Genomic DNA, 25,602 nt, shown 5'->3' on the forward strand with positions numbered 1-25,602 from the left:
ACTGCTAGGTGGGCAGAAGCTGGGACCAAACGGGAGCTCACCCCATCGCGAGGATTCAAGCCCTATGCTCTGTGGTTTAACCCACAGCGCCACCCATGTCCCTTTTTAGAGCAGTTAGAGAGCCATTAAATCAGTGGTTCCTGGGGGGGGGGGGGTTGCTAAAAGGCAAGGGGGTGGCAGGGGCCACGCGATGTGTAACAAACTATCAGGACTTTGAGAAGCTGGCATCACTGGGTGTAATATTTAAGTGGATTCTGAATAAATGTCCAATTAATTATTCCAGTCTTGAAATTTTATTTTATCTTCCTTAGTGGGTCACGCAAACCATGATTCTGAATAACGTTTTTTATAGGGTAGGGAAGGGGGCACTGGAGACAAAGAACACCACAAGAAACATACATAGATTGCTTGTATATTTAAAATAATTTATTTGTAGAAAATATTGAGTATATACATGACTGCAGTAGAAATATAACAACATATACAAATTCTTCATAGATAAATGTGTTTAGAACAGAGTCAAAGCATGAGCATTTTTTGAACTGTGGAAAGGCAGCATACAAATAAAATTATGTATATTTATGTCTGTAGAAGAGCCTGGGTTCAATCCCACTGTTCTCCAGATTTAAGTGCCAGGTAGCAGGCTCAGAAAGTAAAACCCTTCCTCGGAGATCTGCTGTCAGTCAGAACAGACATCACTAGGCTAGATGGAAAAATAGAGGCTGACCAGGCATAATGCAGCTTCCCGCATTTCCTAAAGGCAGTTAATTCTGCCTGTTCCAGTGGAGACGAATCGGATTTAATAACAATAATAATAGCAATAATAATAATAATAATAATAATAATAATAATAATAATAATAATATATTTATACCGTGCTCAGTTGGCTGGGTTTCCCCAGCCACACTGGCCGGCTCCCAAAAGAATATTAAAAACACGATAAAATATCAAATGTTAAAAACTTCTCTAAACAGGGTTGCCTTCAGACGTCTTCTAGAAGTCATGAAATTGTTTATTTCCTTGACATCTGATGGGAGGGCATTCCAGAGGGCAGGTGCCACTACCAAGAAGGCCCTCTGCCTGGTTCCCTGTAACAACACTACTTGCAGGGAGGGAACTGCCAGAAGGCCCTCAGAGCTGGACCTCAGTGTCCGGGCTGAATGCTAGGGGTGGAGACGCTCCTTCAGGTATACTGTGCCAAGGCCATTTAGGGCTTTAAAGGTCAGCACCAACACTTTGAATTGTTCTTGGAAATGTACTGGGAGCCAATGTAGGTCTTTTGGGACTGGTGTTATATGGTCTTGGTGGCCGCTCCCAGTCACCAGTCTAGCTGCCACATTCTGGATTAGTTGTAGTTTCCGGGTCACCTTCAAAGGTAGCCCCACATAGAGAGCATTGCAGTAGTCCAAGTGGGAGATAACTAGAGCATGTACCACTCTGGCGAGACAGTCCATGGGCTGGTAGGGTCTCAGCCTGCATACCAGATGGAGCTGGTAGACAGCTGCCCTGGACACAGAATTAACCTGCGCCTCCATGGACAGCTGTGAGTCCAAAATGACTCCCAGGCTGCACACCTGATCTCTCTGGGGCACAGTTACCCCATTCAGAACCAGGAAGTCCTCCACACCTGCTCGCCCCCTATCCCCCCAAAACAGTACCTCTGTATTGTCAGGATTCAACCTCAATCTGTTAGCCACCATCCATCCTCCAGCCACCTCCAGACACTCACACAGGATATTCACCGCCTTCAATCTGTGGTGTAGCTTGTTTGTGGGATTACAGCCAAGGGTTAGAGACAGAGGGTTGTTTTAAAGCCAGTTGAATGTGGTACGGATAGGCAGGTGCAACAGCGGAGGAAGGAAAATGTATGTGCATATTGTGGTGGAATAGATTTGGCAGGCTTTTGAAACATGATGGAAACTTGCAATATCTAGTAAGCAGAAGTAATAGGAATATGGGTGCAGATCCCCATATACCTCTCTCATATCCTCACCAACCCTCTGAAAAAAACACACCAAAGTATTAGGTCAGTGGCACAGCACCTTCCTTGCCAGCAGAAGGTCCCACCTTCAAATGGGATGCTGGTGGCGCTGTGGTCTAAACCACTGAGCCTCTTGGGCTTGCTGATTGGAAGGTCAGCGGTTCAAATCCCCATGACGGAGTGAGCTCCCGTTGCTCTGTCCCAGCTCCTGTCGATCTAGCTGTTTGAAAGCATGCCAATGCAAGTAGATAAATAGAGTGTAAATATTCTGTGCAACAACAGCACACTCTTTTGTTCCACATACTCAATGATTTATAGTCTTGGAGTTCTTTCTCAGCTGAATTTCACACTCCGATGTTCTCTTACGCAAGTTCTCAATCCAGCTATTCTGCATCGTTTTTCCTATCCCAAATACTGAATGTATATTGTTGACACGCATATTCTTTCCAGATGTTATAAGTTCCCCAAAGCCTTCTTGGTGAGAAAAGGCATAAGCCGATCTCCGCGAACTAGCTCTGTGCGTTTGGTGAATCTGGATCGGTAACGGGCTCTGTTTCTTCTGAGCCCTGTTCAAAATCTGTACCTTTAGGAAAGAGGGGGAAAACAGTTTACATTGATATGGAAAATAATCTTCCTTTTGTAAACACTGACTAGTTTTCAGATCTGAATTATATTGGCAAATCCTTGACAGATCAGTTTCCAGTGAAAAGGCCGGCACCCTGTTGTTTGAGGGAAGGCCTAGGAAGCACAACTTCTGATTTCGGCCACACCTTTGCCAAACCACAATCCCTAAATTTAAATGTATGTTGTTGCCGCTACTGCAAGGATTCCTTTCCCCAAATACACTGCTTTCACAACACTTTTGAAATGCGAAAGGATATTTTGATTAAAGCCATTGGCATATTCTCTGCAGCATTTTCACCACTCTGTTATATACCGTATTTTTCGCTCTATAACACGCACCCGACCATAACACGCATGTAGTTTTTAGAGGAGGAAAATCCGTAGGCATGCCACCCGTAGGCATTCCCTCCATAACACGCACAGACATTTCCCCTTACTTTTTAGGAGGAAAAAAGTGAGTGTTATGGTGCAAAAAATACGGTATGTTCTGTATGCTCCAAAATAATACGCAACAGAGGACCTGGTGCACACATAAAATCACCACTGTAATATAATCAGGGTTCTCAAAACTATTTTAGGAACATCCCCAGACTGACATTAAAGGGAGGGCATGTACATGCATAAAGTGGGAACCACTCCATGCTGGAAAATATGTCCACCACACTGTTGACATGAAAGCAATCTTCTCTTGGGCATCAAGCTCAAAATGGGCAAGTTCTCCCAGTTTGAAGCAACTGGGCATCTATGATGTCACAAAGCACTTTTTCTAATCTTCCTGGAAAAGTTTTTCCGATTAAAAATGGTTTGGGACTTTAAAAAAAAGTACTGTGTGATTATTTAATGCAACATCAGCCAACTTGAACCCAAAAGGTGTACATAAAAGGGATTGGAATTGCTTTAAATGTTTCACTGCTGTGGCATACCTGATCACTCAATGTTGGGTTCAAATCTATCTTCAGAAAACGAAACGCTATCACGGGCGCAACGGAAGCCACAGTGGTCAAGAGAATGATGAGCCAAACGTTTATCTGCTCCAAGGAGTTCCAAGCATTTCCTGCATCAGTACAGGAGAAAGAAATATTTTGGTAGGAATACCAGTTGGGTGGTGACAGCTTGCAGTTGTGGGACAATGGGACACGCTAAGCAATCTTTAATTCCTTAGGTTAACACATGATTCTAATTCTAAAGTGCTTAGATTACACGAGCTATACAAAAATGCATATATATATATATATATATATATATATATATATATATATATATATGCTTTCGTAGATTTTCACGGGTACAGGAATGCAGGTTTTGGTGTCTTCGGGTGTCTTCCCGTGTAAGAGTTGGGGTGTCTAGGCGACGTTTCGACGAGGTCTCACTCGTCATCTTCAGGCTGGTGCTTTCGGCTTCTTGTTACTAGAACAGAGCAGGATCTCAGTGTTTGAGTTCCTATAAATACTGTTGAGGGGGTGTGGTGTATAGCCTCCAACGTTCTGGGCAGAGAGGGAGTTCCCAGGTTAGTGTGCCTTTTCTTCTTTTGTTCCTTAATTACTTGAGGGATATCTTGAGTGATTTCTTGAGTGATATTCTGAGTACCACTTAGGAGGGTCATTAGGTGTGGATTAGTTGCTAAAGCTTTCGTGTCTTGACCTCTTGACCTTGTGAAAAGTTTTTCTGAGAAGATGGCTGTACTGCACTTAGTTGTGCTCTGGCTTGGCTTCGTGTATAGGGGCGAGCTGTGGTTTTGTGCCCTGTGCCAGCCAGATCTGTGTAGGGATTGCAGGGGGGTGCAGCATCCGGAGGTGCCACTATGGTTTGGCTACTTCAGCCCTATGCAGAATCTATCGCTTCACACGTTACAAACTCCTTCCAGTTCATAGAAACAATAAAGAAGCAAAACCTACATCCCGACGACCTACTTGTGAGCTTCGATGTTGTATCTCTCTTCACACAAGTGCCCATTAATGAAGCCTTGACAGCCATTCAAAACAAATACAATCCCCCCGAATACATCCTGGACCTGACCAACCACTGCCTAACCAACACGTACTTCATCCACAATGGACAAAGATATAAACAGATAGAAGGAGCACCTATGGGATCACCCCTCTCACCGGTCATCGCAAATCTGTACATGGAACACTTTGAAACCAATGCTTTAGACAACACAAACCCAAACTTTGGCTCAGATATGTTGACGACACCTTTGTAATTTGGCCACACGGGAAGGAAAAACTAGATAGCTTCCTCACACATCTCAACAGCCTACACCCCAAAATACAATTCACTATGGAAATAGAAGCCAACAACCAACTTCCCTTCCTTGACGTCCTAATCTACAAAAAACCTGATGGCTCCCTAGGACACACTATCTACCGGAAAAAAACACACACCAACCGCTACTTACATGCACAATCACACCACCACCCTGCACAAATAAACTCCGTAGCCAAGACTCTCATCTCCAGAACCAAACGCCTGGCTGACAAGGACCACTTGACAACTGAGTTACAGAATCTCTCAAATGTGTTAATCGCCAACGGATACCAACAAAACAGGGTTACGAAGCTAATCCAAAAAGAAACACCCCCCAAAAACCAAGACACAGAAGAAAACAATGGCATGGCCCTCCTTCCTTATATCAAGGGCATTACAGATAAAATTAGCAAAATCCTCCATAAACACAATATCAAAACAGCCTTTTGCACCAACCAAAAAATAGCCAATATCCTCAGAAACCCAAAAGATAAAATCCAGTTAGAAAACCAAGGGGTCTATGAAATACCCTGCAAAGTCTGCCCAGCCACGTACATTGGACAAACAAACAGACGAATAAATGCACGTATCGCAGAACACAAGAATGCCGTCAAAAAAGAAGAAAAAACTTCCTCTCTTTACCAACACATGAAAGAAACAGGACACGAAATTAATTTTGCAGATTCCAAATTGCTCTTTAACATGGAACATCACCACAAGAGAATAATCATGGAAGCCATCGAGATAGAGAAACACCCTCACAACATGAACAAGCGTGACGACACGTCCCGCCTGCCAGACATCTGGAAATTAGCCCTCCCCACAAAAACCGACACCAGAACCAGAGACACACAGAACGCCATTTCCAATCAACCACACCAGACCCAAACCCAGACCCTCTCCACAGATAAAGTACAGACACCATCCAGTAGCCAAACCATAGTGGCACCTCCGGATGCTGCACCCCCCTGCAATCCCTACACAGATCTGGCTGGCACAGGGCACAAAACCACAGCTCGCCCCTATACACGAAGCCAAGCCAGAGCACAACTAAGTGCAGTACAGCCATCTTCTCAGAAAAACTTTTCACAAGGTCAAGAGGTCAAGACACGAAAGCTTTAGCAACTAATCCACACCTAATGACCCTCCTAAGTGGTACTCAGAATATCACTCAAGAAATCACTCAAGATATCCCTCAAGTAATTAAGGAACAAAAGAAGAAAAGGCACACTAACCTGGGAACTCCCTCTCTGCCCAGAACGTTGGAGGCTATACACCACACCCCCTCAACAGTATTTATAGGAACTCAAACACTGAGATCCTGCTCTGTTCTAGTAACAAGAAGCCGAAAGCACCAGCCTGAAGATGACGAGTGAGACCTCGTCGAAACGTCGCCTAGACACCCCAACTCTTACACGGGAAGACACCCGAAGACACCAAAACCTATATATATATATATATATATATATATATATATATATATATATATATATATATATATATATTTATACAGAGAGAGAGAGAGAGAGAGAATAAAAGAACAACATGTTTTGGCAACATCTAAAAACGTGACATCATACAAAATACCACACATATTCCAGAGGATAATATAGATTTAGAGTTGGCATTGCGAAATATGTAGGACAGGGAAAATGATGTACACTCTGCTCATCAGCTTGCTTGCAATTACTCACTGCCAGTTCCACTTCTGTAGGAACGGGCAGATTTTCTCTGTGTTTCTTTTAAAACTTATGAAGACACATAGAAGAGGGCCACAAATTTATATTGGGGTGGTGGTGGTGTTTTGGCCAGTTTACCTTTCCTGGGAATTTATGGTGCGGATATTACCGGGCTTAGAATTGTCTCTTAAATTCTCTCTTAAGAGGGCTCCCTCACAGAAATAAATTCCCTGAGTGGTTTAAGAGTCAATCCCTCTTCAAAGGGAACTCTGGGGTTTTTTTTGACTTAATAACAACTCTTAGTACCCTGAAGCAACTACAATTCCGGGATTCTTTGAGGGAAGCCATAACTGTTTAAAATGATACAATACAGTTGTACCTTGGCCGCCTCGGTACTCAGACGTTTCAGCTCCCGAAAGCCGCAGACCCGGAAGTGAGTGTTCAAGTTTGTGAACGTTCTTTGAAACCCGAACATCCAACGGGGCTTCCGACTGGCTGCAAGAGCTTCCTGCAGTCCATCAGAAGCCGCCCTTTGGTTTCCAAATGTTTTGGAAGTCGAACGGACTTCCGGAATGGATTCCGTTTGACTTCCAAGGTACGACTGTATTGATTTAAATGCCAAGCGCAGGTGTGGCCACTGGGACTTTGGCAGAGGTGCCAACTTGAATTAAATATTGTAATATAACACGGGACGTGGGTGGCACTGTGGGTTAAACCACAGCGCCTAGGACTTGCCGATCGGAAAGTTGGCGGTTCGAATCCCCCCGATGGGCTGAGCTCCTGTTGCTCAGTCCCTGCTCCTGCCAACCTAGCAGTTTGAAAGCACGTCAAAGTGCAAGTAGATAAATAGGTATCGCTCTGGCGGGACGGTAAACGGCGTTTCTGTGCGCTGCTCTGGTTCGTCAGAAGCGGCTTAGTCATGCTGGCCACATGACCCGGAAGCTGTATGCCGGCTCCCTCGGCCAATAAAGCGAGATGAGCGCCACAACCCCAGAGTTGGTCACGACTCGACCTAATGGTCAGGGGTCCCTTTACCTCTACACATACACCATTTGAATGGGAATGGCCAACAACTTGGGGGGCTGGCCCCCTCAAATATTTTACTGTGGCGGCTGAAGTGCCCACAACCCCTAGGAGTTGGCTCCTATAGACTCTGGCATTGCATTCCCTGGCACTGCACTCACCTCTGGGTCCACCTTTGTTTCTGTTGCCCCTCACTTCCCCACCTCTCTCTTGCCCTGCCTCACCTTGGCTTTGGCCCTCCCGCACCCCCGTTTGACAGAACCGGGTACGCCATCCAACAGTGACCTCTCTCTACCATGGTTTCAGTGCACAATGAAAATAAAGCTGTTTGGACACATGTTTGGACCCATCAGCCTATTTATATTTGTGTTGGGATGTGGTAGATACACACTTCCTAGCCTCCTCGGTGATCAAAGTCTGAGGGGAAAGGCAGAACGCATAAGCAAAGATGGACTGGAAGTTGTTTAAGGGAGCTTCGTCCAAGGTTTAGATAATGACAGGTATCCCTGTTCTGGAGGGCGTCCAGCAAGCCCCAGCTGTTCTCAGTGACATAAACTTGTTTATCTCAAGGCTTCAAATGGTAGGAGACGGTTCCAGGCACCCTCATTTTAAGGGAAGCATCTTTGCTTCCTGTTGCTCACTTTTGGCTACCAGAGCTACTTTGTGAAGCAACAGAGTCATGCTCTAACATCAGCCTAGTCCATCTGGGGCTTAGCGATTCCTGGCAGTGCCTTTTGCAATAAAGCTTTCGGGTGAATGACATTCTCCAACAGCATGTGGTCCGGACCGCACTGTATGCAGTCTTACTGGGCCTTTGGAGAAGCCTCCTCAGCGGCTGCCTCTCAGTGCTGGAAAAATTATCTTTCCTCGGGGCCATGCCAAAATACAAGCCCAGGAATTTATTTATTTATTTAAACAAACCGGTGCCAACATCCAAGGATATGATAGAGACTAAACCACTGAGCCTCTTGGGCTTGCCGATCAGAAGGTTGGTGGTTTGAATCCCTGTGACGGGGTGAGTTCCTGTTGCTCTGTCCCAGCTCCTGCCAACCTAGCAGTTCGAAAGCATACCAGTGCAAGTAGATAAATAGGTACCACTATGGCAGGAAGGGAAATGGTATTTCCCTGTGCTCTGGCTTCCGTCACAGTGTCCTGTTGTGTGAGAAGCAGTTTAGTCCTGCTGGCCACATGACCCGGAAAGCTGTCTGTGGACAAACACCAGCTCCCTCGGCCTGAAAGCAAGATGAGCGCCCCAACCCCATAGTCGCCTTTGACTGGATTTAATCATCCAGGAGTCCTTTACCTTTTACCTTTATATGGTTACCTGCATGAGCATTGTTTTGCCCACTCGGTGATTCTTTACTCACCTACAAAAGGGAAGTGGTTGGGAAATAAATAAAAAATGCCATCGCTGTGCATCGCAAACAAAATGGCAAAATACACAGCGATGCTACCCCAGATGAAGAAGTGATTAATTCCTGTCCAATAGCTGGTATCGAGTGCAATCTGCAAAACAAATAATATGCATTTAGGCATGGAGGTAACAGTATTAACGCATACGGTTATTAGAGGACATCAGTCGTACATATTTATCTCAGCACTGCAGTACCGCATACAAATTTGGAGGGAGGGGGAGTCTCAATAATTAAATGATTATCAGCCTTTTTTCTCTTTACCTGAACACTGACCACTATGATCAAAGAGGTTGCAACTGTGACTGCGAAAGACTGGTAGTCAGCAATATGGTTCCCATCTTCTCCAACTGCATCATAAAAAGCACCATAGGGGATGAAGAAAAGAACGACCGACGTGTAGATTCCATGTGCTATGCAGATGAAAAATCTGCGCTTGTTGAAGAGGAGATTTAATTGCCCAGGTTCATACAGCTTTGGAAAACGGAGGCAGCTCTGCTCATCCACATCCTGCAAAATAGGCATCGACTTGAGTTTTAACAGCATCATGACGTCCAACGATGAAGGAACATCTCTACCTCCATCATTCTGCCCGGACACTGAGGTCCAGCTCCGAGGGCCTTCTGGCGGTTCCCTCATTGTGAGAAGCAAAGCTACAGGGAACCAGGCAGAGGGCCTTCTCGGTAGTGGCGCCCGCCCTGTGGAACGCCCTCCCACCAGATGTCAAAGAGATAAACAACTACCTGGCATTCAGAAGACATCTGAAGGCAGCCCTGTTCAGGGAAGTTTTTAATGTGTAATATCTTAGTGTATTTTTGGTCTTTGTGGAAGCCGCCCAGAGTGGCTGGGGAAACCCAGCCAGATGGGCGGGGTACAAATAATAAATTGTTGTTGTTGTTGTTGTTGTTAAATTCAGTAGTTTAAAGGATGGGCATATCAGAGGCAAAAGGACTTTCATTTTCAGTATGACCCCAGAAGCAAACCCCAATACCTTTTTATTTACTCTTTTTAATATCTGTCTGTCTGTCTGTCTGTCTGTCTGTCTACCTATCATCTATCTATAATTTTTTACTGGATTTACAATTTAATTTTACATTCACACATATAATAGAACAAAAAAGTGTAGAATTCTCCGAATTCTCGGACTTCCTTCCTCCCCTCCGTGGAGTCCGCTAATAACCATTTTCTACTGCATACCATATCATCCTCTATTTGTCCATAAAATTCTATTTATATCCATAGTTCTTTTCAGACTGCAAGTGTTATTTCAATCCTGCTAATGTTTTTAACTGTTTAGAGTGTTCCCTCAAATAAATTACACCCCCCCCCCAGTCCTTGCTAAAGTTTTTATCATCCTGGCTCCTGATTTTTCCAGTCATTTTAGCCATCTCAGCATACTCTTTTTAATATCAATGTGCACATCCAATGGTCAAACTAGAGATGACATTAAATGTGTGTGTTATGTACTGAGCCTGGGTCCGAGAACAATAAGCTAGTAGGATCCTAGAAGGCAGCAACCTGATTGGCCTGCAGGAGCAACCCAATCAGGCCACAAGAGGAAGTGAATCAGCCTATCACTAGAACAATAGGCAGGGAGGACCCTAGAATGCTGCATCCAATTGGCCTGCAGGAACAGCCCAATCAAGCTCCAGGAGTAGAGCAGAATCAACCAATCACGTGGGACCCATTGTGAAAATAGTGTATATAAAGCCAGAGGTGTTTTTTTTTTTGGGGGGGGGGAATTCAATCACTGTTCCTATGAGCTGGAATAAAGAGTGAGGGATGGAATCTATGCTACCCAAAGCAGTTGCCATCAGCAGAGACAGATTTAGGGGAGCGCAACTGATTTCATAACTGAAAGGAAAGGGAGACTGTGCTATACAGATCTCATGAGGCACGAATTCTTGCAATTAGACTTGCAATTGCCAGGTGCCAAGAACCTTCTGTTCCTCTGGGTCCCAGACACCTTTAACAAACTGGCTGCATGCTGTATCCTTAATATCTGAAGCCTTCCACCACGGCAGATTTTTGTCTTAGTTTGTAATCTCAGCTCTTAAGGTTAGGCATAAACTGGGACTGTAACACCTGAGTGTTGACTCCAGATTCAAATCAAATCTGGCTTCTTCCCCTTTTAGAGGGATTGCTATATATATCCCTGGGCAGAGAAGTTGCTGGATGGACTGTGCTGAAGGCAGATTAATCTAGAATATGCCAAAATGTGTACCTGATCAAACAATCCCATCGCTAGTACAGGCAGAGAAGTATATACAATATTGAAGAGGGTGATAAACCACTGGTCATAAACAGTCTGAAAAGATAACACAAATAGAAAGTTAAAAGTATGATCAGAGATGTCACCTTTCAAATAAATAAATAGTACTGCCCCTTTCATATTTTATTCTTTTTCTTGTAGGCACAGAAGCAGAAGGCAGCCCAGATCCCCAGGCTTTGAGTTCTCCTACAAAGTTCAGCGTAGACTTATACCTAGGTCTTCTTAGCATTTCGGTAAGCAGGGAGCCTAGCGGATAAAGTTGTACAAATCGCAATTTGTGATATTCTCTACTTCAGACATTCCATTCTGCGAGACGGACCTCCTAGGAACCGGTCTCGTAAAAGTCACAGTTACTCATATCTTTTACATTCCTGAAGTTGTAAGGGGATTTATAAACACATAAGAAGCAGCATTTCCATATAAATGGGAAGTGCCCTAATCATCTGTTTCCCATTTGGACAATTAGCAAAAAAATGCACTGGAGAAATGAACAGAGTTGAACAGCAAGTATTCTTTCTGAAACATTAGCCAGCCACTGCATTAACCAATGGCTTTGGGGAATAACACTGGGTGGGGTAAACGACTATTTCGCAGATAATCAGAATCTAGAAGGTTATCACAAACCTCTGAGAGGAGACAAGAACTCCCATGCTATTAAAATAAATAAAATAAAATAAAATAAGCTTTTCACCATGAGTTTTTATACAGTTTGGCTTTATTGCAATTAAATTAAATTAAATTAAAAACATATTCATGGACAGGATAATTGTTCCCACATTTTGTTAAGGAAACTTTTCCTTGAAGCCCAGTTTGACAATGGCATATTGTCGTTGTCAGGGGATCAGGAGCAGAGGCAAGGGCAAGGGAGGAAACAGAGAGCGAGGGGGAGGAGGCAGAAGAAAAGATGAGTGATGACGACGACCCGAGATCTCCGAGTCTTTCCAGTGAATCAGAAGATTCACAGAAAGGAGCACCAGTGGCCAGGGCAAGGGGGGAGCCTAGGGGGACACCCCAGGAAGATAGAGCCAGAGGGGACTCAGAGGAGAGCAGTTGGAAATCGGGACCAGCGTCACAGCCAGAGAGCAGGGAAGAGGAAGAGCGCCAGAGATCAAGCGCTGGCAGCTCGCAACAGGGGGGAGGGCACGAGTCAGGAGTGGCCACACCTCCATCGGGGAGCGAAGAAACGGTCAGACGGAAAGTGGAAGGTTGGGCGCGCGCGCCAAGTTCAAATGCACAGGAAAGTGACGCAGTAGGCAGCCAGGAAAGGGAGCCAGGTCCTAAAGCCCGGCGCAAGGAGGCAGGGAGTTCCGGGGGGTCGGCGTCAGAAGAATCCCGGAAGGAAGAGACCCCGGGGGGCACAGGGACCCAGAGGAGAACAGTCAGGCGGAAAAGGTGGAGCAGGGCTAGGATATTAAGTTGGTGCACAAGGGGCGGAGACTCAGACGGAGCTTCGCCGATCTAGCCATTAGACGTAGAGTTGCACGCAGCAGCTTGAGAATGGAAACTGTAACTCAATAAAGACTTTTACTTAATGACCGCTGGCTAGCGTGATCCTCTGTGAGCTAGGATCTTGAAGCAGCTCTGACAGTCGTAAATAAGATAAATAAAGCTAGGAGACAAAATACTTGTAATTGGCTTGAGACCTTACTTTCTGAAGATGCAGACAAGTGTATGGGACCAGGCAACTGATAAACTCTTGTTAGGTTTAAGAGCATAGGAGGCAGGCAGGAGTATGTTGATACTACACATGTATTCTGATTTTTGATTGGTTTTAACTCATCACAGCTTCTTCAGTGAACCAGAGGATTGTAGTTTGACAAGTATGTTCCCAGCATCTCTAGGTAAAGCTAGGAGACCCCTGTATGAGAACTGCTGCCAGCCCGTGTAGGCAACACTGAGTGAGATAGGCTAAGGCAGCTTCCTATGTTCCTAGTCTGAGCAACAAGCAGACTCAGATAATTACTATTACAGTGGTACCTTGGTTCTCAAATGCCTTTGTTCCCAAATGCCGAAAACCCAGAAGTGTTCCAGTTTTGGAACATTTTTCAGAAGCTGAATGTCTGATGCAGCTGTCAGCTATTGTTTCCAAGGTGCCTGCACCAATCAGAAGCTGTGCCTTGGTTTTCGAACATTTCGGAAGTCAAACGGACTTCCAGAACAGATTAAGTTTGGCACTTTTGTTTTTGCCATTTTTGAGTTTTTGAGATGTTTTTCAGTTCATTTGTTTTTGTGACTGTGTGGAACCCAGTTCAGCTACTGATTGATTACAGGGGGGTGTCAACGCATGCAGAATTACCGTATTTTTCACTCTATTAGACACACCAGACCACAAGACGCACCTAGTTTTTGGAGGAGGAAAACAAGAAAAAAAATATTCTGAATCTCAGAAGCCAGAAGAGCAAGAAGGATCGCTGCGCAGTGAAAGCAGCAATCCTTCTTGCTGTTCTGGCTTCTGGGATAGCTGCGCAGCCTGCATTCACTCCATAAGACGCACACACATTTCCCCTTACTTTTTAGGAGGAAAAAAGTGAGTCATAGAGCAAAAAATACGGTATTTATCTTAACATTACCATGTTATCTGAGTTTCAACAAGGCATCTGAACAGTTGTGTTTGTTTTCTGTCATCTACCAAAAAACCAAAAGCAGGCTTTAAGAAACTAGTCCTATTAAACACTTAGGAGGAAACGTTTTCTTTTCTGCTTTGTGAAGCTAAGCGCCAAGAACCTACCTGGGCTGAAAAGCCACAGAAGAAGCCAAACCAGAAATGGACCAGAGTGAAGGCAACGTTTTTGTAGAAGAAGTAACACAAGAACTTGCACATCCGGAAGTATGACCACCTGCCATGAACAAGCAAGAGTCTTTGGAGGTATCTGAACTGAGCAAAAGAATAATCACTGTTCAGAATTGCCTGACTGCCTTCCTGGCCACTGATGCCGACACCTATATGGGCACCTGCAAGCAAACAAACAACCACAGGGAAATAAATGAAAATGTGTAGCAATTAAAAAAACCCAAATATGCTGTATCTTTCTACTTTTGTCCTTCCAGGCTGTGACGCCTTAAATAGTCCATTCTGTTTCCTTTCCTTTTTTTATCTTAGGCTGGCACCTTTTTTGGTTAAAAAAATCAATTTATTTTTTTTAAAATAACAAAAAACGAGAAGTTAAACAGCGGCCACTGAACGTATCTCAGGGGGTGGACCAGCATCTTCTTTTCCTGGGGAGGGGGAGAAATGAAATTCAGTTTGAATTTACATGTGAGCCGACCAAATTCATCCTTGCAAACCGAAACACCGCTCTCCTTCAGAATTCACTCTCATTTTGGTTTAGCCACTCAACCATTGTTTACAAAAAAATGCACATATTAGAAGGAAGGGTGAATAAAAATGAATATATTAGTGAAGATAACTCATCAAAAATGCAATTTATGAGGAGAAATTGCTTGCAAAAAAGGTGGATATTAATTCGAACATGCATGCAAAAATATGTTTCTTAGGAGAAATTCATGCTACAGTGCTTATGAATCTTCATGAGGATTCTGAAATAAGAAAAAAGATTGCTACAAAAATGTGGAGAGCTGAATTTAAGAGCAGGGGAAAAAAAGAAACTGACAGATCCTACCATCCTTACCTCCAGGTGGGTTAGGGCAAAGACTTCCTATCTGAAATCATGGAGAACAGTTGCCAGGCAGTTTAGGAATCAACACTGAGCTAGCAATCTGGATAAGTATAATACAGCTTTCTATGTTCCTATCTTTGTACCAGCAGCAAAGTGGAATATTGCAAGCCTGCAATCTTATACCCACTTAGGGAAGGAGGATAAATTTTAGTCAGTTCACATTTAAAGGTGAAGCTCCCTAATTTGCACTTTCTGAAACAATACAAGGACTGAGACACAGACATCCAAAATTTGCACTTCTCTGAATTTTGCTATGCAATTCTCTAGCCAAGTAATGTGCACGGAAATGTATCCACTGAGAAAAGTGTACATAAAAATGCATGTTTTTAGCGAAAATAACATACAAAATGCCATAAGGAAAATTGCTTTGCAAAAACTGCACACAAATGTGTATATTGGGACAAATTTTGTAGTAAATCACCTATGGGTTTTCCTGAGGGCTTGCTTTAAAAAACTGCAAAATTATGTTCTCTTTTTTAGCAAGAGAACAAACCATATTTCAGGAGCATTATCAGTGCTGCATATTAGGGGTTATTCTAATGATGATTACTTCCCATGGTACCTCATTATACTTTGGAATACTTCACCAACTGGAACATTAATCCCGTTTAATTTGGATTGCCTGTGTACAATTAGATGATACTCAAGAGGCTAGAGGTCATATTTGTAATGTTTGAAGTCCTATAGTTCACTAACATTCCTTTAGTTCTTGCCTTTAGATGCCCAAGAATTTAAAGAACCTCTTTCTGAGCATTCTAACAGGGCAGATAATTCAAAGGAAAGATCACGTAGAAGAAGAATACTCTGTGGCAACCTCTCCATTCAAATCCACGCTGAAATTTAGATTTCAGAGCTTCTTAGTCTTCTCCTTGAGGTGTTAACTTCCCAGATATATAAGACTCATTTGACATGGAGGGACATTCGGAATGGGCACAATCCCAAATCCTATACATCCAACCAAACATATAATAATGAACAGGAAATAATCCTGAGGGTGTCCTACACATGAGCCCTTTAATTGGCTGTTTGATACCTTTATTTGCACAAAATGGCTATTCTTATTTGGTTTCATCAGAATTTCTCAGTTGGCAAACCCCATTAAAATGCACTTTAGGCAAATCCACTTTAGGCAAAAAAATAATTTTAAAAAATGGTCAACTCTAGCAAACTAAAAACATGCACCACTGCTTCCTTCATTCCCTACACAATATGCATCTCAATCTGCCATATCTTCTCTAACACCTGGCACACCAATCCCAAATGCATTTACTTGGAAGTGAGTTCCAGGGCCTAATAGGTAAAGGTAAAGGACCCCTGGATGGTTAAGTCCAGTCAAAGGCGACTGAGGTTGTGGCGCTCATCTTACTTTTCAGGCTGAGGGAGCCTGCATTTGTCCACGGACAGCTTTCCAAGTCATGTGGCCAGCATGACTACATGGCTTCTGGAGCAACAGAATACCGTGACAAAAACCCAAGCATACGGAAACGCTGTTTACCTTCCCGCTGCAGCAGTACCTATTTATCTACTTGCGCTGGTGTGCTTTTGAACTGCTAGGCTGGCAGGAGCTGGGACAGAGCAACAGGAGCTCACTCCATCACAGGGATTCAAACCCCCGACCTTCTGATTGGCAAGCCCAAGAGGCTCAGCGGTTTAGACCACAGCGCCACCCGCATCCCTAATGGATGCATATTGACCCAAGTCCTCCTGTGCTTAGCATCCCTCCCTTCGAAAGCAAAGCAGAAGGGATTTTCTCCCCCAGAGTTTCACTATTCTTCACATGAGGGGATACTTAAGAAGTTTGTTGTGATAAATCTGCTCCACTTCCCAGTGGGGAGGAGTTGCGGTAGACCACGTGGCCACCCACTCCCCACCCAGTCCGTTGCCTGGGGTACCCCGCTGGCCGAGGGGGCATGGCCAGGGCCGTATAAACAGAGGAGTGAGTCAGAGGACTTCCTCTTTGGCTCGCTTCCTCAATCACCTGCCCTCCCTCCCTATTTTGCAGGTTAGGCAATGGCCTTGCTATGGACTTTGGTTGGTCGCCTTGGTTGTCCGAGGGGCCTGGTAGGAATTTTTCCACTAGGCAAATTGGCATTGGCCACTTGGTTTTCTCCTACCTCGTAGCAATCGTCACAACTTTGTTAGGGTTGCGGTTAGGCATTGTTTGACCTTGTGTGGGGGAGGTGAGGTGTGGCCATCACCTGGCCCTCCATGCTTAACGGTATTTTGTTAAAGGAATCCGGGGGTGTTGATCTAGTCTGAAGCCCGGCTGGGGGGCTAAGGCCTTGACACGACCCCGACGGGAAGACCAGGGGGAGCTTGAGTTGGTTCGCATCAACAGGGCTCCCCCTACCGGTGGCTTACCCTTACTGGGACTTCCTGCACAATGGGCAGGAGTCAGATATAGTCAGGTCCAATCAATGACTAAGCCAATACGGCTCACATTCTGTAATTTCAATAAAGTTGTGGCCAAAATTTGCCCAATAACATAAACCTAATATCCGTGTCCTTGTGTGAGTTATTTCCAACGAGGGGGTGGCTGCGGGGTCTCGACACGCACATAGCTGAAATTTCTCACCATTCCTAGCCAGGATACAGAATATCGTCTTACTTTTTATCATGCCAATATCGTTGGCTCCATCTCCTATGGCCAAGGTGATGGCTTTCTTGTGCTTTTTAACCAGCTCCACAACTTGCGCTTTCTGCAAGGGAGTGACTCTGCAGCAGATCACAGTTTTACAAGCACATGCAGCTTCCACGAACTCATTTTCCAGATCAGCCTCAAGTGCATAAGCCTGCGAAAAGAAAGGGTTACCCATGAAACAGCTGCAAATCAAGACCCCAATGAGTGCTGCCACACCTTTTATTATTATTATTATCCGACATCATCATTGACCTGCATCTGCCCCACATATTTCCATGGTAATATATAGCAAGAAGAAATGTATGATGTACAGTCATTGCAGAAAACATTTCCCTGCTTCTGGTCAAAGTCCTTGGCTGCCAATATGTGCAGACACAGAAATGATGGGTTTGTTGCTGGGCCAGACTAAGACCTTTAGAGGCCCCGCACACTGAAAAGATTATGGCGTCTCTCACATGCATAATTCAAAATACTAAACCCTAAAATTCAAACGAATAAAAATAAAATACAACACATGGCAGGGTCTGATTTCCTTACATTATTTTGATCTACGTTAGTAGGAGGTCGCTAGGTTCACAAAGGGATAAGTTGCTGTATTGGCCTGAATATAAGCCTCCCTTTTTTTTCAAATTCTGACTATGAGAAGTTAAATTCGCGACCTTACAAAAATTGGCTTTTACGATATCGCTGCTGAAACAGACATATGGTAAAACAGAACAGGTATGAGTGCCTGCAGAATTTTAAGGGAGCGGCTTATATTCAGGTATTGTCTTTTTTTCTCCCCCCCCCCCACCCCTGGAATTTTAAAGGTGCGGCTTATATTCAGGTGCAGCTTATATTCGGGCCAATATGGTATAAAATGAACACAGGAAAATGGGGTAAGAGTGTGCAGTGCAGTGAAAGGAAGTTCTGATTTTTTCCATGATGACTATTTGATTTTGATTTTTTTGAAATACCAAATGTAAATAAGATGATAGATGATAGCTAGATAGATAGATAGATAGATAGATAGATAGATAGATGATAGATAGATAGATAGATAGATAGATAGATAGATAGATAGATAGATAATAGAGTGCCCCTGTTTTGCTGGTGCTCTAAGCACATGCTTTGGCTGCTTATTGGGTAATCCAGCACGGGTTTGATGACACTCCGTCCCATAATTTTTCTGCTGCTTTTTGGGTTTTTTTTGCTATATATTGCTGGGGCTATGTGGGGGAGATATAAAAAGGCAAAGGACCTGGACGGTTAAGTCCAGTCAAAGGCGACTATAGGGCTGTGGTGCTCATCTTGCTTTCAGGCCGAGGGAGCCGGCGTTTGTCCACACACAGTTTTCTGGGTCATGTGGCCAGCATGACTAAACCGCTTCTGGCGCACGGAGGACCGTGGCAGAAACCAGAGTGCATGGAAACGGGCGTTTACCTTTCAACCACAGCGGTACCTATTTATCTACTTGCACTTTGACGTGCTTTCGAACTGCTAGGTTGGCAGGAGCTGGGACAGAGCAACGGGAGCTCGCCCTGTCGCGGGGATTTGAACCGCCAACCTTCTGGGACACGGGTGGCGCTGTGGTCTAAACCACTGAGCCTCTTGGGGGAGATATAAGCCTCTAACAGGCACACATTCTCAAAGTGAACATTACAATCAATCTTCTAAGCAAATGAAGTTAGATACTGAGCATATCCATGGAAAAGATGACAACAAAACACAATGTTAAAACACGTGCACACAGCAAAGACTTCTCCAGTCCAGTCCACACACACCCTGCTTGTCCCTGATAGGGCAAATTCAAACTTCAGGTTGGTGGCTGGCTAGGGAGGCAAAGTCACCATGGCAAAGTCAGTTCGCCCCCTGGGTTTGTGAGAAACTGCTGCACTGTGCCACAACTGCCACCCACCTCCTGACCAAGTAAGTGGCCATTAGAAACACACACAGAGAGAAGAAAAATGACAACTCTGTTTAGTTTATAAAATAGCCAACCTACATGTTTCAAGCCAATGTTCTTCTTCAGGTAGCAAATTTTGGTAGCAATTGGCCAAACCACAGCTGATGCAGGAGGCTGGTGTGTATTATACACACTTATCACTTTTATTTTTAATTTTTTGGAAATAAATTTTCTTTGATTTTTCAAGTATAAAGTTATAACAATACCAAATACATATCTATATTTAGAGATTTCTCTGAATCTCCAGACTTCCTATTGTCAACCTTTTCAGTTGCATATTATTTCATAATCCATATGTTGTATCCATCCATATTGTCCACAGTGTTTGTTACAGGTGTTATTAAAATCCTGCTAATGTTGTCATCTGCTTACAGTGGTACACTTTTCACTTTTAAAAGGCGTGCACCAGGCAGGCTTGGGGCAGATTCAGATTGTGGAAATTGCATGAGAAAATGTGCAAATAACACCCCCCCCCAAAAAAAATCCTTTTTTAATTTAAAAACAAAACAGGATCTTGAGATACAAATTTCCTTCATCAGGTGTGGTTTGGCCTTCAGTTGTCTACCACAAACACATACCAAACTTCTAAATCAGAGGTTGCCAATGTAACGGCCTCCAGATTTTGGCCATGATGGTTGGGGCTGCTGGGCAGAGCTGTCAAGCATCCCTTATTTGGTGGGAAACTCCCTTATCCCAGCGCCATGTCCCACTGCTGTCTCTTATTGATGGATGTCCCTTGAATTTTCAAAAGCTGTTTCAAAGGAAGCAGCTCCTCTCCCTCCCTGCCGGCCAGGGAGGAGGGAGGCTCCAACTCTGTTGCTTGGCTGCCCAGCCCGGCCCCCTCCGGCCTCCCCTCACCAGCCTCGGCCCCCGGGAGCCCCTCCCCGCCGGGACTGGTGGGAGCCTCGGGCCCTTCCGCCACCATCCTCCTTGCAGCCCCCGAACTGAGCGTCTCTGCCTGGGGCCTCCCCTCTGCCCTACGCCGCCGTGCTCGCTAGGACGTACTGCTGCTGCGCCACCAAAGGACCCAGATGAGATGGGCAGCCTGGCATGGTCTATGAATTGATGAGGAGCCTTAAGAGGAGAGCGAGGGCAACCATAGAGAAAGCAGTTCAGAGAGAGGAGGAAGAGAAGGAGGCGGAAGCGCAGGCAGATGTTCCAAGGGCTACAAGGGAAGGACCGCTAGCGCTTCTCCCATAGATTTGTAGTGGTAGACTAGCATAGATGGTCTGATCTGCGGGTTTACTTCAGGCGCTATTTCCCCCCCTTCCTCCCGCCCCGCCTGATGGAACTGAGAGCTGCAGATGGAGCACGAGAGAAAAGATACAGAACTGCAGCAGCTTCTTCATAGCTTGGACTTTGTTTTGCGCGAAAAGTGGTTGCTGCTTGTAGTTATTTAATTGCAGTGTTTCATCGGCTGGTGTCTTGAGCAGCAACCTCTGGAAACGAAGGGCTAAAAACTGGCGCTGCTCTCCAAAATTACCTGGTCCCTTTTAAATGGTTGACTAAAATCCCTTATTTTGGCTGCTGGTCCCTTATTTTCAAATCTGTAAGTTGACAGCTATGCTGCTGGGAGATGGAGTCTAACAACATCTGGGATGCAGAAATGTAAGTTATATTTGGGGCTCCCACCTCCCATGCCTTTGTCATAACTCCTTCTTTTTGGTGCTTCTCGTTGGGTTGAGACCTTCTCCTCATATTCTGTTATTCCAAAGTGCTTAAAGAGATGCTTCTTTTATAAGTGTAAAAGGGAGGGCAAAAAGATCAAAGTCCCCACCCCCGCCCTACAGAACAAGTTACATTCAGAGTTCAACTGCAGCTTTTTATGGTCTTTGCAATTCAGAAGAGCATTTCAGATATTTGTTCCAAGATCTGGAAGCTTACCAGCATACAAGAACAGCTATAAAAGTAAGCTTTTCTTGTGTTATGACAAGAACCAGGTTTCTTAATCAAAGCCAAGTGTTTTGGTATCCCTGTAAAAGCTGATATTTAGAGAAACCACTTGAGGCATCTTAATGACATTAATTTGGTACAGTAATGACTTTCAGGTCAGTCTGTGCTCTCAAATAGCAGACATCAGGAATATATTCATCCTTACGCCCTTTTGCCTCTGCCTGTTGCTTTTTTAAAAAAATGTAATTTGCAATGACTTGTGATATTCCCCTCATAAAAGTACTTAAACAATACCAGTGGGTCAATTTCTAATCAAGACCATTAAAAAAATTTTTTTAAGCTGCACCAAGTTACTAATTTGATTTCCATTACAAAGCCATCCAAAAGTTAAGATGTCATATCTAATTGGTCCTTACAGCTCAGTCAGCCCTTGTGTTTAACTTTCTTGTGAAATAATTTTGGAGTTCGGGGAGGAATCTGTCATGGTTAGAACACCAAAAGCACATGATTATTAGCAGCGGGAAAGAAAGTGGAAAAGTCCAGAAACGACTCACTTACAAGGCTATGTCCATTTATTACTAAGGCATAATCAGAAGCGACAGTTTCTTCCAAGTTTTGTGTTGGTTCTTGGAGCTTTTCATCATAAGCATGTCCATCAGAAATGTCCTTGCTCAGCCCCAAAATAAGATCTTTTGCTTTCCTTTAAAAAAGAAAAAAAAAAACAGCATCTCTGAAACACATAGCCAGTGTGGTGTAGTGGTTAAGAGCAGTGGACTCGTAATCTGGTGAACCAGGTTCGCTTCCCTGCTCCTCCACATGCAGCTGCTGGGTGACCTTGGGCCAGTCACACTTCTCTGAAGTCTCTCAGCCTCACTCACCTCACAGAGTGTTTGTTGTGGGGGAAGAAGGGAAAGGAGAATGTTAGCCACTTTGAGACTCCTTCTGGTAGTGATCAAGCGGGATATCAAATCCAAACAACAAACAGATACTTAGTTGCACGGGAGATTCTTGAAGACAGCCAGAAAGTTGCTTGATATTTTTGTCAAAGCAGTCTCCATCGTGGAAGAGACAAACCTTTGCTCAATTTAAAAAAGGCTTGCCTTTTTAGCACTAGGAACTGTGGTGAGAGAAAGAGCTAGCAAACATCTAGATAGACCACTTTCTCCCAAATTCACTTTTTTTTTAAAAAAAGATTCTAGTCAATGTCAAAGTCCTCAAAGCAAAAACGGTAGAGGAATACATGCAAGTAAGCACTCTAGTGACATGACTAGATCTACTGAAGGGGGTGGGTTTTGTGTCAAATGGCAGATGGAGGTTCTGCCTGCCAATGGATCTACTCACGAACAACATCCCACAATATTTACACTCATTAGAGTCTTATGTTACTTATATCCTCCATGAGCACATTCACTGTTTGTTCCAATGTCTCTAACACAGGGCTTGAAATGAACTAATTCAGATTAACTAATTCAAATCAATTATATCTCAGTTACACCTGAAAGCAGTTTCCATAATTTCTAGGTGCACTGAACATGAATTAAGTTTCTTTTATGGTGGAACGTTGGGGAATTTGATTCAAATTTAATTTTAATTCAATTATACACACGTACACACAGATTGCATTGTATTTAACTCTGTGTTTGATTTGGCCACTGCTTTTACCATTTTTACTTGTCTGAAAAGTGATGCTGCTGTTTATGCTTCAAGATTATAATGGTTGAGGAAAACAAACAAAACAACTGTTCACCTTACACTGTGGTTCTGTGTGTGCATGTGTTGAGTCCCACCCACCCACCTTCTTAAGTTTATTTTATACTTAAAATTTGAAAGGCGGCGGCAGGGGACAAAATGCCAAGGATCAAGGGAATGAATCGTGAACTAAACTGTCAATTGAACTGAGGGTGAATTGGAGCTGGCTCCTTTTGAATATGAACTTCTCAAGCACTGCTATTCTTACACTGTTGCGGATGATTATGAGAAATTGAGTTTGAGTTCCTCTGTTGCCAGAAACCCATTTCCAGCAAAAGTGGAAGTGGAACACCAATTAGGGGCACAAACACCTTGCCCAGATGTCCTACTCCACTAGCATGTTTTCTCAAGGCATACACAAAGAAAAATATGGTATGATAAAAAAATGTTGGCCACAGCCTCAACCTTTGCAGCTATAGCCAACTTCATCAAATATCATAGAATCATAGAGTTGGAAGAGACCACAAGGACCATCGAGTCCAACCCCCTGCCAATTCATAGAATTAGTTTGAAAAATCCACCATTAAACTATTGAAACTCAATATATTGTATATCAAAGTAAAAGCAAAACTAAAATCTTTTCTAGCTTGTAGCCCCAACCAACGGCCACTTAAGCCCAAGTCTGTTTTCCGGAAACCAGCAAGTCAGCAATTGCTGGCACAAGGAGGGGGTAGTTTCAGATACTACAGCACGTGGCAAAAGTTAAATACACACATGGATTCACACTTCCAGTTTCCACCAATGTTGTTCTTTCCAAACAAGGAATTTGTGCATTTTGCACATGGAGAAATGTGTAGGCTCTCTAAATGTTTTAAGCTTGCATATCTCCCCATAAGGGATACATGCCATGATACATTCAATGATCAAGCAATGGTTCTTCAACATCAACTTCATTGGACTGGTCATGTTGTGCGGATGCTTGATTATCATCTTCCAAAGCAACTACTCTATTCTGAACTTAAAAATGGAAGTGTAATGCTGGTGGTCAGCAAAAGAGGTTTAAAGGGTCTCTCAAGGCAAATCTTTAAAATGTACTATAAACACCGACAACTGGGAAACACTGGCCTGCGAGCGCTCCAGTTGGAGAACAGCCTTTACCAAAGGTGTCATGGGCTGTGAAGATGCTCAAACTCAGGACAAAAGGGAGAAATGAGCTAAGAGGAAGACACGCTTGGCAAACCCTCACCGTGATAAACTCCTGCCCAGAAACCTATGCCCCATTGTGGAAGGACGTGTGGATCCAGAATTGGCCTCCACAGTCAGGAGGACAATCTTACACTGTTACAAGTGATCTCCAAAGAAGACGACATGCATTTTCCCTTTTCAGCTGAAGTTATTGTAACACCTGACACCACCTTGAACATTTAGGATTTTCTAGTGAGGAACAGGAGAACGAAGAAACAAATAAGATATTTTGAGTACAACCCAATAATTGCTTTATAATAGTTTTACCTTAGTTCTTCACATACTTCTGCTTTTGTGTGACCCTCTATTATGAAAATCTCATCCATGGCATCAGTAAGCATGTTGCAGGAATAACCAATGTTCATAGCCGTTTCTAAAAAAAGCAAGAGAGATGGGCAAGATCTCATGAAGGAAGAAGCAAGAAGAACTTGACCTTGGACAACATGAGAACCTGTGCATGTGTTTATCCTGATGGGTGTTATTTCATATATATATAAAATTTCAGTCAATGACCAGTAGAGAAGAAGAAAACAAAGTACATAGAACACAACAAAATACGTTAAGTATACTATTAAATGTGGAGTTAAAAACAATGCAAGCTATTTTTTAAAAAATGAGAAATATAAAATAATTATATTTAAATGGTTAAAATCAAGGTAAGCTGTTGATAATTCTAAAATTAAGACAAGAGCCTGCACCAACAAGCTATTGCTGCCACACAAAAACTAGTTACCTTGGCAGTGGTCTCTGGAAACTGGTCTGCCAAAAGATAATCGATATAAAACACTCCAGATCTTCCTGATATAGTTTGCAAAATTGGATTAATAAAATGGCGGTGGATATCACAGTAGGAGGAACAATACAGTAAGACTTCACTGTCTGACTGACTGGAGGAAATTCTTATTCACCCCCAGGCAACACAAAGAGTGCTGATCTGTAGCCTAATAGTTTACACAGGATGAACAACCACATTTCTTTTTGTTTTTATGACCTAAACGGAGCAAGGAAAAAATTCCACCAGTTATGTGTGTCAATCTCCCCCCTCTTGTGAACTAATGGAAAATGTAAATTCCGAGGGAAGTGTAAACCAAAAGGCTGCCAAATGGGACCATTTATGTGGCGGGACTCTGTATGCCAGCCCATAAAAAAATACAATGGAACACACGAGAAGGTTGCAAAGTGAAATTCTAACTGCCAGCCTCTCTCCCTTTCCGCTGTGATGATTAACAGAATGAGACAAAGGGAAGGAAGAGGAGCAAGTGTTAGGACAGGTT

General features: G+C 43.7%; 1 protein-coding gene across 1 annotated transcript in view; it reads right to left on the reverse strand.

The window, feature by feature from the left end:
- Window positions 1–454: 454 nt before the first annotated feature.
- ATP8B4 (ATPase phospholipid transporting 8B4 (putative)) overlaps window positions 455–25,602 on the reverse strand; it is a 111,871-nt gene continuing 86,723 nt past the window's right edge. The window contains exons 21-29 of the mRNA XM_081169988.1: window positions 24,596–24,701; window positions 21,953–22,094; window positions 17,524–17,707; window positions 13,967–14,190; window positions 11,191–11,274; window positions 9,231–9,476; window positions 8,922–9,060; window positions 3,529–3,659; window positions 455–2,564 (exon numbers count right to left, since the gene is read on the reverse strand). Of these exons, the coding sequence (XP_081026114.1) occupies window positions 2,286–2,564; window positions 3,529–3,659; window positions 8,922–9,060; window positions 9,231–9,476; window positions 11,191–11,274; window positions 13,967–14,190; window positions 17,524–17,707; window positions 21,953–22,094; window positions 24,596–24,701 (1,535 nt within the window). The 3' untranslated portion in view covers window positions 455–2,285. The remainder of the gene's footprint in view (window positions 2,565–3,528; window positions 3,660–8,921; window positions 9,061–9,230; window positions 9,477–11,190; window positions 11,275–13,966; window positions 14,191–17,523; window positions 17,708–21,952; window positions 22,095–24,595; window positions 24,702–25,602) is intronic.

This window comes from Podarcis bocagei, assembly GCF_964188305.1.
Source record: "Podarcis bocagei genome assembly, chromosome: 14".
Classification (NCBI taxonomy): domain Eukaryota; kingdom Metazoa; phylum Chordata; class Lepidosauria; order Squamata; family Lacertidae; genus Podarcis; species Podarcis bocagei.